The 11,918-nt window shown below is 38.6% G+C and overlaps 1 protein-coding gene across 1 annotated transcript; it reads left to right on the plus strand.

The window, feature by feature from the left end:
* On the plus strand, positions 1-11,595 carry BUB3 (BUB3 mitotic checkpoint protein). Its single transcript, XM_068198287.1, has 8 exons — positions 1-124; positions 2,296-2,490; positions 3,005-3,074; positions 4,091-4,242; positions 6,886-7,044; positions 8,354-8,531; positions 9,053-9,269; positions 11,258-11,595. The coding sequence occupies exons 1-8, from the start codon at positions 116-118 to the stop codon at positions 11,265-11,267; spliced, it is 990 nt and encodes a 329-aa protein (XP_068054388.1). The 5' UTR covers positions 1-115; the 3' UTR covers positions 11,268-11,595.
* The last annotated feature ends 323 nt before the right edge of the window (positions 11,596-11,918 follow it).

Here is an 11,918-nt window from a genome sequence, read left to right on the forward strand (position 1 = left end):
CCGCAGCGTTTTCCTCATCCCGGCGCTGTTCTCACGGACCGAGGCCTCGGCGCTGCCCTAACTCCGAAAGCTTTTCATCGGCGGCCCGTGGAGCGGCGGGAGGAGCTCGTTTAGCATGAAAACGGTACTTTGAGTTTCATGTTTTCTGAGTAAAGGCGCGGGCGGGGAGTCCCGAGGCTCTCACCGGAGCGTTCTGCTTTGAGCCAGCACCTCCGTCCAGCTCAGTGACACCTGTGCCAAGAGGAGCTGTAAAAGCACAGGTTTCTTGCTTGTTCACCAAAAATTCTTTTTTTTTCCTTTTTTTTTTTTTTTTTTTTTGTTCCCGAAACTGAACCCCGTAGTTAAGTCAGAATTGCCATTTCAGCAGCATGTGCTTTCTCTGTAATATTTAAAAGTTTTTTTCTTGTGGTGCCTCAGCATTTTACCAGGACTTCGTTGTTTGAGGTGGGCGCAGCACTGTGGTTTGGCAGTCCTGGTTGTGAAGCAGCTGTTTTGCTGAAAATGTGGAGCTCTGGCTCTGATTTTTTTTTTTTTTTAACCATATGTAAGAGGCAGGATATACTTAAATTCTGATATTATGAACATTGTTCTGGATTAAAAATATCTTTGGGACATCCTTCTAGGCTTCTTGTGTAAGTAGCTTTGCCTCCTGGAGTTGCTTTTGGGCTGGTTAATAATTTGTACCAGGCCTCAAATAATACAATAGCTTGTACCTCAAACCTCATATTTTGTTGCTTGAGTTTTCTGGCCGAAGTAGACACAGCAATGAGCTTGTCCAATTGAATTTTCTCAGTTGTTCTGAATTCTTTTAGGTTTTGTGTCTCTGGACCTGCATCTGAAACATCCTCAGCAGGTGCTGCTGAATTCCAAGTAATGTTCCCATGGAAAGATGTGTGGCAAAACCTCAAGCCTCTCTTTTCCCAAGTGTTCCCAGTGCAGGGCTAAAAAAAGGGGCTTAGAAAGAAGCTTCTCTGTTATTTAAAGGGTTTCTTCCCCTTCACTTCATGCTTCAATAGCAGAAATAGCACTTTATGTTGACACAGTGGGTATTTTTTTGTGTTTTTTGAAGGGTGTCTTATCAAAGTTCCCCCTCAGGAAATCTCTCCAGTGTAGGAATGTGTGTTCCTCACTTCTTACACAACCCGATGATTGTTTAGTTCTGACAAGCACTGAACTGGAACCACTGTGCCCTAAATTTGCACCTTGCCCTTGCTTCATCTGCTCCTTGTCTCCTGATTTATTCTCAGAGGTGTAATCCTACATTTGCAGTTGTGCATACAAATACTGTAACAGCGTTACAGAAAATCTGAGCTAATTCACTGCTCTGCCTCTTCAGCAGAAGGTAAATGTGCTGAGAAGGCCTTGAGAAACCTTGAAAAGAGGCTGGGGTTGTTTTATTGTTTGTTTTGTGGATGTGAAATCAGCACTTTCTTCTTTTAAAGTGTTTGTGAGGTCTGAGCTGTTTTCCTCCTGAAATTTGCAGTTCATAGCTTCTGCTGTCCTTGGAAGCTTTCAACAAACTGGTCCTGGATTGGGAGTGCTGCATTTGCCTTTGGAGTCACTGCTCTTTGATTAAAGTGCTGGTGTTTTTTCCTGGTCACATCCCAGTCCATGGTCACTCCACATTTCAGCACTTCACTAAACATAACTTTCCTTTCTTTACCTGCCCTTTGGATTCTAAGAGAGAGGGAAAAACAATCTTACAGCTTTTTGTTGCACATATTTCACGGCACTCATGGAAGCCTCAAGGTCTGAAAGTTGCACAGTGCCCACAGCTATATAAAAGATGATCAGTTGCAATTCTTGGAAGTGTGTGACAGTCATACCAATCCAGGAGCAAATCAACGCTTTCTGGAGTTCTCAAATCCAATTTATTTCTGATAATACATGTTTTTTAAAGTAACTTCTTGATGTTCACAATAATTTATAAAATATTTACTTCAAAAATCGCAGCCACACACTCACCAGAGTGAGGGAAGTACATTTGTAAGTAACAATATCCAAACTTATAGATCATAATAATGATCATAATATTTTGGTGTTGTTTATTCACATTGCATTTGATATTTAAAAGCTCTCTGTAGAGAAAGGCGTTTAGTGAGGTTTTGGACAGGGATTGTCATCTTGAATTTTAGAGTTTGGAGAAATGTGGGTGTTCTGAACCTGTTCTGTGTAAAAGCCAGTGAAGTTTTCAGGTCTGCTTTGGGCTGCCTTTCAGAGGGCTCAGTCTTGTTCCCTTGCTAGGCCTGTGTTCTTGTAGTCATTAAAATTGCATCTGTGCCTTTTTGTCTGCAGATGACAGGATCAAACGAGTTCAAGCTCAACCAAACTCCAGATGATGGGATTTCATCAGTGAAGTTTAGTCCAAACACATCTCAGTTTCTGCTTGTTTCATCCTGGGACACAACTGTGCGGCTCTATGATGTTCCTGCCAACACCATGAGACTCAAATATCAGCATTCAGGACCTGTCCTGGACTGTGCTTTTTATGTAAGAGTGGGAGGGGTTTTTGAATTATTATTTTACAGCTGTAGAGTGCCCAAAGTATGAGAAATTGTCAGTCCCTGAAATTAAAGAGGGGCCTGCCTATGCTTTTTTTCACTGACTATTTTGTCATGTGGCTGATGCTGTACTGTGGATCAACACTCAGGTTCTCAAATGGTATCTCCCTTCTAAATCAGTTTTAGGATTATCTTGCATCTAGATGGGACTTAGGTTGTCAGTCATTTAAAATATGAAGAAATGGAAATTATTTGGTCTAGCCTCTATCTGCTTTTTAAAATTTATTTTCATTTTATTTCTAAACTAAAGAAATTCATATTGCTCAAAGCACTTCAGCATTTTGTAAAGCTTCTGTCTGTTTAAATCTGGGTCAGACCTTAACATTTGTGTCTTAATTCCTGTCTTCCCAAAACTCCTGAAAGCAAGTCCTTTGTCATGAGTTTAGGATGCTGAATGCAGAGCAGCCATGGAAACTTAATAAGGTAAATTTTGTGCTTTATAGGATCCTACCCATGCCTGGAGTGGGGGGCTGGATCAGCAACTGAAAATGCACGACTTAAACACGGACCAAGGTGAGCAGATTGAATTCTGAATGCTGTCAGCAACTGACCTGAGCTTCAGATTTATGTACTTTCATGCACAGAGTATTCTTCAGGTTCTTTGGGTGGCGGATATTTAAGTATCTGCAGAGTAACCAGTGACCCTAATAAGGACCACCTAAAAACCTGGAAGAATTTGGCATTGCCAGAAAGTTTGGTAGCTGCTTGCAGGATGCCTTGAATTGGTTTTCTGATGATAATCCTGCCCTGCCATAGGCTACAGTGGCTCAGTTAGGGGGAAGTAGCCAAGCTGAACTAAAACTGAGCATGTTGTTTTTCAGAGGTTTGTAGTTTGGATGTATTTAGAATGATCTTTCATGGCAGAGGATATATAGAGCTTTTGCTTTGGTCAAGCATGGCCTAGTACTACAGTATTTTTATGAGAAAACATTGCTTGAAAGTAACAGTTCCAATGCCTTGTTGGTGCAAAATATGGAACTGGTTTGTCTCACTCTTTTGTGTGTTTTTACTGTGTTAAAGAGAAAGCAAATTTCAGCCAGTCACCAGCACCAGCCAGTAGCCAGGGCTTGACAAATCAGTGTGTGCAGTAATGGTACCAAAAATCTCAAACAATTCTGCCATAGCTGACTTCCTACAAGTGTTTTAATGTTTTTCTTAAGATGTAATACTTATTGCTTTCTCTTGTCATATTACTGATGTACACAAGCTTAAGTTGCTTTCTGTGTTAGTGTGTTTGTTAGTGTGATCCAGTTGATGCTTTATACCTGTAAAGATCTTTCAGTGGCTGCCTAAAATTCTTTAATCCTAAGCTCAAGAGACATAAATTTAAATGTAACAATCCTGATCTTTGCAAAAGTTATGCTTCTGAAGGATGAACTATCCTTACAGGGACTTCTGGTGTAGAAATGCACCTTTAGAATGTCAGCAAATGCTTGTGCTGCAGTTGTGTTCTTTTTTTATTCTTTATTTCACACATTCTGACTGTTTGTAGGGCCAGTAAAGTTGCAGTATATTGTGTTTTCTTACAGAAAACCTTGTTGGTGCCCACGATGCTCCTATCAGGTGTGTGGAGTATTGCCCAGAAGTGAATGTCATGGTGACTGGCAGCTGGGATCAAACAGTCAAACTCTGGGATCCCAGAACTCCCTGTAATGCAGGAACCTTCTCCCAGCCTGAGAAGGTATGTGCTGCATTCCAGGTGCTAAATAATGCATCCTGGGACTGAAACATCACACACGTGGGCTGAACTTGTGAAGCTATGAGCTGAATTTGTGAAATTAGATGTAATGGTTTTTAAACTGGGTGGAAGTGTAGCATTTTAAAATATTGGTGTTCAGAATGTATTGCCATTTTTGGTGAGGGCTTTGAGCTTTCCTTAGTGTTCCTTAATTCTTGGTGCTTGTGCTGGACCACTTTCTTAAAAGTTAAAATAAATTTGAAGAAAACCAAGTATCTTGGCTTAATTGTAATATGCACAGTTGATTTCCTTAAATGTTAAGATTTTAGGTATATGGCAGTCCTAAGGTCTGATTGTTTTGGAATGTGCATAGAAAAATATCTCTTTAATGTTTTTTACTTGTGTTCAAAAATTGAACAGAATTGCTTGTTTTGTGATTTTTCCTGTTTTGGATTAATGCCTAGTAAATTTAGACATTCTCCTAAAGCTGAAGTCCTCTGTGCTAATGGGAGACTCAGAGAAATAAGATAAAATGGGATGATGTCTTCAGCTTTTTCTAATGCCCATATGATGTGTTAGCTTCTCATGCTGCTTACAGCAGTGTCATTGAAAGAATTAACAGGAATTCCTGTTTTTTTTCACAGACTCCTAAACACAGGCTGGCTTGCTGGATAATTTTACATACTAATATTTTTTTTGCCTCTACCTTTTAAAAATTTCATTTAGCACTGTGACATCCTATTGTCAAGTCCTAATTATGAGCCATCATTACCTTCCCTTTGCCCCTAAATAGCTCTTACTTTTGTTCCAGCAGAGCTGGATCTACTTCTGGCCAGACCTTTGTGCAGAATAAAGTAATTGCATTATTTCTAGTTTTGATTTATAGATGTATGTAGCATGTAAAGAACTGTGATAAATTGCTGACAGAATATCATATAATGGACAGCACAGTGAATCAAGCTGCTTATTGGTTCAGCAAGGTTCATTATGTCATTTTTTTAATGCTGCCTTTGATGAATGTGTACACCCACTCCACTGCATGACAACGGTTTCATTTGATTTATGGCTGTGTGGTGGAGAAAGAACACTCACTGTACAGGTGTGACATCAGTTTGTGAAGAAGATTTAAGATATTTAATGCTCTTTATGCCTTTGTTTCCCTATATGTACACAAACACATTTTATATAGTGTTTATGAATATTTCTGGACTAATTTTTACATCAATAACAAAAAAAACCTGTCCTGTTAAAATGTGTAACTACTATTGGCTCAAAGTTTTCATACCTTTTTTAGGAGTAATTGGGATCATCAGAAATTTTGGGCAACTCCTGTGTGAATATTAAGGACTTCTCCCATCTTAAAATCTCAGTCTTAAGAGTTCTGTAATCACATTTTAGAGAAGAAAGCACGCTGGGTGGATGAGGGTTGGTTAAAGAAAGCTTTTTTTATCTGTATGTATGCATACACACCTGTCTGTTTAGCTTTTTATTAGAAATTAACTTTTTGAAAATGTATTTGTAGCAAATGAAGAGAAAACTTGTTGTGTCTGGTGTTTCAGTGCAGTCTTACATGAACCAAGCAGCTTTGTTGGGCTTCATCAGAGAACCAGAAAGTGAAAACAAATGAAATTGTCCAAGCACGTGCCAAAAGCAAACTGATTCTCTGCCAGGATACCAGATCTCTTACACTTGTAATTCCTGATCCGAGGAACACCCAAGACATGTTTCCTGTGTGTTTGGCTGCATTTGATCACTGGAAAAAGCTCATTCTCATCATTTGCTCTTGTTAGCAGCTCAGTGGCAGCTGTAGGTAGCTGGATTCCATCTGCTTATGTATCAACAACTTGGAATTCATTCCATGGCACAGGTTTTTTTTTTTTTTTGACCAAACCTCTTTCCTTTTTCTTGTATTTTTTTAACATATTACCAGATGAACTGCATCCCAAGCAATAGCTGGAAACAACAATTCATGCACTGAATATTTTCATATGAAATTAAATAAGCCAGAATTTCCCACTGAGCCAGATTTTGGGGTAGAGTTAAAATTCCAAGTCATTATCTTTTTTTTAATATGTCAAGCATATTGCTTTCTTCAAATTCACTTAGTTTTATTAAAGTACACAAAGGAATGGTTTTTTTTAAATAATATTTTGGCAATCTATTTTATTAACATGAAGCTCAACTCAAAATACTCAGTTTATAAAGAGAAATACTTGGTTACCAGGTGGAGGAAAACAGAGAAGAACATGTATGATGTGGTTTTTGAGGACTAAACTGCAGGATCATCAGCTGACAGTGGGAATGCAAAACCAATCCGAGATTAATTCCAATATCCATCACTTCCCCTCCTGTTCCTTTGTATGGGTTTTCCTTTTGCCATTAATTTTGGTAAATTTAATGCCTGGAATAGTTTTTGAGCTTTTGAATGCTACATCAGGGTGTTCTCACTAACCAGCTGCACATTCCTGCTGCTTATCCCAAATTTGGGTTCTAAATGAAAGCTTAAGGGAATTCTGCTGCTGAGCATTCCGTGGGAGATGTCACCAGTTGTGTTAGTGCTCATTGCTGACAGCTGACTCTGTACAAAGAGCAGGGTGCTTTCCAGGCTAATATCAGTGTTAAATACTGTAAATATTTTTTTGGAAGGTCTACACCCTCTCTGTGTCTGGGGACAGACTGATTGTGGGGACCGCAGGTCGGAGGGTGCTGGTGTGGGATTTGAGGAACATGGGATACGTTCAGCAGCGAAGGGAATCGAGCCTGAAATACCAGACCCGCTGCATCAGAGCATTCCCCAACAAACAGGTATGGGAGCAATGGCAGTGGTCACGTTTCTGCTGAATCTTCTTCAGGAAAATGGGGCTTTATTTTCAAGTTTATTTTTCATTGGGGATGTGTTTTGTAATCAAACTTTGGGAGGGGGGAGGCTTCCTGGGGTATTTAATTCTTTTTAGTGCAGCTTAGCAATGTTTGCCACTGACTTAGCAGCGTATTGTGTTATTGTTTTGTTCCTCAAGATTTGTCTCCTTTTTAGAAAGAACCTATTTAATGAATCACAATGCTGACATGTAATTAATAAAAAACATCCTTCCCCTCCCCGGTTGCAGTAGAAGAGAGAAAGCCAGAACTGGTGGTTCCTAAGCAGCTTTTGTGCTTTGTAACCCAGGGTTCTTGAACAGTCTGTGAACAGGGGCAGGATTAAAACTGCATGGATATAATTTATATATTTTTCATTTTTTTTTTTTGCTCTCTGAGTCTGTGGCATGCACTGCAGAACCCTGGATCCATTATCCAGGGGGAATTGTACAATTCAGGTGCTCCTACAGCTGTTCTGTGCAAGTTAACGTGGTGTGTCTGTGGTATTTCTTTCTTCAAGGAAAGCAAGAAGATTGGCTTTCTCTGCCAAACTAATTTGTAAGGGAATTTTCCCCTGCGCAGAGTGATAGTACAGGAATTGCAAGACCTACTTACTTGTTCTTGAACTGGCATGAATGCTTTGTCCATTTTCAGTTCTAGTTATAGTAAAACAAGCTGATCTTCCAGATTGTATTGTATGATGGATTTTAAAGAGCCCTGTTATAGCTAGATATCATTGCAATCCTATTTCTGAAAAGATCTATTATGGACTTAACTCAAAAGTGATAATAAAAGCATCTCAGGTTGCTCCAAGTCAGGACTGTAATTAACTGGATAAGTGAACACAACTTGTAATCAAGTTTCACTGAAAATACTATTTCAGCTTGAGTGTTTAGTTGTTAGTATAAAGCTCTGAACGAATTTTAATGTAATGTAATTCCGAAACTAAATAGTCCTGTGAGTATCTCTCATATTTCAGATATTTAGGCCTTGGGGGATAGGTGAGCAAATGCAAGGTGTTCTTATCTCTTGAAATTTTTTTCCCCAGAGACAAGCTTGTTTTTCGACCTGCAGAGGTAATTACAAGTCTCATTGTCAGCTTAAAACTGATGCAACGAGAATCTCTCTTAGGAAGCTTTTTTCTGCCTTACCACTTTCCTAGAATTTAGAAGGCTATGAAATAAAATCGTATTGCAGTCTTTTCTCCAGTTGTAAACTTCTAAAACTTGTAGCTCCAATTTTTTTTTTTTCTTGTTAGGGTTATGTTTTAAGTTCTATTGAAGGTCGTGTAGCCGTGGAATATTTGGATCCAAGCCCAGAAATCCAGAAGAAGAAATATGCATTCAAATGTCACCGTTTGAAGGAGAATAACATCGAGCAGATTTATCCAGTTAATGCCATTTCTTTCCATAATGTCCACAACACGTTTGCTACAGGTAAATACTCAATTCTTTGTAACACTTGCCTCAGTTCCTTTAGTTTTGATGTAAACAGATAAACCTTTACTTCATATGCCCTGACTTTTAAAGCATTTAAGTTGTATTCATGCTGCAAGCAGGGTTTTAAAATTATTTGCTGTAGTGAGAGTTCTTAATTCTTAATATTTTTTCCCCCAAGCACAAGCTTGTGTTTGGACCTGCAGGTGTAATCACAAGTCTCACTGTCAGCTTAAAACTATGATGCGATGAGAATCTCTCTTAGAAAGTTTTTTCCTACCTTAACCACTTTCTTAGACTTTAGAGTGCCATGAGATAAAATTGTATTGCAGTCTTTTCTCCAATTACCTGCTTTAACAGGGAGTTTGGGCAATGCTCATTGTGCTCTTTACCGAATGAATCAGCCTTGTGTTTTTCCTGACAAAGTAATTACGAGTAGTTTTCTTTTTGTCCTGTGCTGCATCTCTTCAGCTTCATTTTTTCCCTCAGTTATAACTTATTTTTGAAACCCTGACTTGCAGGCGGCTCCGACGGCTTTGTGAACATCTGGGATCCCTTCAACAAGAAGCGGCTGTGCCAGTTCCATCGCTATCCCACCAGCATTGCCTCCCTGGCCTTCAGCAACGACGGCACCACCCTGGCCATCGCTTCCTCCTACATGTACGAAATGGACGACATCGAGCACCCCGAGGACGGCATCTACATCCGCCAAGTGACAGATGCAGAAACAAAGCCCAAGTGAGTGTCTGCTTCAGCTGCACTTGAGGCTCTCTGAGCCTCCACCCCAAGATTTATTAATTTTCCTAAATTCATGAATAGTATTATTGATGGCAGGAGATAGTGCAGCTTGACAGTAGGGCTGGGTTCGATGTTATCTCCTTCGCCCAAGCTTTCAATATCCGTAGGTTGATAGACGGCTGATGGATAAAATTGTGCCTGGTTGTTTAGAGGGAGAAGAATGTCAAACTCTTATCCCCTTTCAATAGGTGCTATTATATGAAGCTGTAGAGTTATTGGGAGCTCATTGCTTCAGGAATTGAGTGAAGAATTCAAGAATAATTTATTGGAGTAAATGGTACCGTGTTTGGATATTTAAAACTTGGAATGAATGCGATCTGTCACTCTGAGTATGCACCCAGCTGTCAGAGTGAGCAGTGAATTTAGATTCTGTTCTGGGAAGGTTGTGTAAAATCAAGGGAAAACTCTCTCAGTTCCTGCGTGTTGGAGTTTGCTGCAGCCCTTTGATAACACACTTTTCTGTCATTGTTGCTGTCAGAACGAGGCAAACTGATTGATGGAGGTAAAAATTCCTGTTCAGCTTGCTTTGGCATCGGTGTTACATAGAAAAATTGCCATCCCAGTGCAGAATTGTGCTGCCCTTAATGATGGAGGCACAGGAGCAGTTGGCTTTATTTTGAAATTCCTGTGCTTTATCACTGCTAGGTTTTTTTCTCTCTTCTAGTACTCAATCTGTCTTATACTTTATCAGGTTGTCTCCATTATTAAAAGTGTCTGTGAAAACAGATACGTAAGTGATCAAATTTCTTGAGTTTAAAACCTCAAGATCTTTCCGTCCAGTCCCTGTTGCTTTGGAACAGCTCTTTTATACCTATGAATGTGAGATATTTATTATTGTATAACTTCCACATCTCTCACTTGGAGATACTTGTTTTAAAGTAATTTTGATACTCCTAGAAAAATAAAGCCAGAACTATTTTAGTATTTATTTCTGGGAGTTCCTCAAGTGGAAAAATCCAAATATGGCAATTAATTTTTTTTTAAATGAGGTTGTACTTGTTAGATACATTTATGAGTTGTTTTGTTGTGTTTTTCAAAGTTGATAAAAGAATATTTGCTGCTGTTGGTTTTCTAATAGTAAAAACTGCTTTCAGGTTTTTTTTTTTTTATTCATTGCTACTTAGAGTTGCTAATTCTATAGATGCTTCATTCTGCTGTACAAGGAGGTTAATCTACAATTAAACAATATTTCCTCTTGGCCCTCCATTATTTTCTGAAACAGATGGTTCATCATTTCCTGGGCTGTTAAACACAGCAAGGTTAAGGTTAGGCTCTTGGGAATCAGCTAGTTTGGAATCTTATTAGGCTGTAGAAGGAAAACTAATAAGAATACTCCTTAATATCATTTTGTGACTGTAAACAATTATTTATTAGCAAACAATTGATCCCAGAAGGGCAAATTGTTTGAGTCAGTAATGAGCTGAGAAAAGACAGAGCACATCTGTGTATTTGGAAAATAATTGTAACGTAATTGCAATGCATTTAGACAGGCATCTTTTTGGACCTGTTTCTATCTTTAAATGAATTTCTGAAAACATTAACGAGGTTTGTATGCTTTTCTGACATTTACAAGTTGCTTGTGCCAACCTTAGGGCACTAAGAATGATGGGTATATTTTAGTGGTTCAGTAGTGTGAGTCATCTCTGGTTTATTCTAAAAATAAGTTACTTAGGACAGAAGACTAATGGCAGTTTCATAGTGATCTTTTTGCATGTTAATTTGAGTCACGGTGTTTCTGCACAATGCATTCTTAGTGCATCAAGATGGTGCCATATTATGTAAAGATCACTTTTTTCATCATTGAACTCCTATATTCTGTATCGTGGTACAAGTGAAAGCTGGCTTTCTGTTTTCCTAGGATGGTGAATGTTCTACCTGCTAATGATTGCTCTAAATAGTCTTCCTAAAATAGAGTTTATTTGTTGCAGGTCTACTTAGACTACTGCTGCTATTCCTTCTCTGCAAGAGATGCTCACCTGCTCCTAACAAGGCCCCACTAAAACAAGCGAAGTGAGAAGAACAATCTTTGTACTCATGTTGTTTTCAATTAAGAAATGTTTGTTTGTTTATTGTAGTTTGTCTAAATCTGTCATTCCTTGCCTGCTTATAATGTGAGTGAAGCTATTTTCTTTATCTGCTGTCTGGAGCTGAATTAGTTCAATCCTGTAGATAACCTTTTAAAAATTTAGATATTTTGTAGTATCTGATTATGAAAACTTTCACTGCTTTCTTATTTGTTCAATAAATATCTGTAGATTTTTGAAAATAAATACTTTGTGTATTAGCTTTTACTGATTTTGAAACAAATGTTGAGACCAAACCATTAAATTGCAGGAGTTACTGAGTTCTAGATCTTCCTGATGGAAAAATTTCTGAGTCTTTAATCTTTTTCCAGTGAGATGAACCGGGATATAAAAAGAAATTTTTTCTTTTGAGTATTACCACTAAAAGCTGTCTCACTCAGCTCTGTTTGCAGTGCAGACTCAGTCTGTTCTCCTGGTAGCTTGTATCAGGTGTTACTACTTAAATATTTATTTTCCAGTGAATTGTACGGAGGGACAGATAAGCTGAGGCTTGAGGAAGGTGATT

Source organism: Anomalospiza imberbis, chromosome 8 (assembly GCF_031753505.1).
Source record: "Anomalospiza imberbis isolate Cuckoo-Finch-1a 21T00152 chromosome 8, ASM3175350v1, whole genome shotgun sequence".
In the NCBI taxonomy this organism is placed as follows: Eukaryota; Metazoa; Chordata; class Aves; order Passeriformes; family Viduidae; genus Anomalospiza; species Anomalospiza imberbis.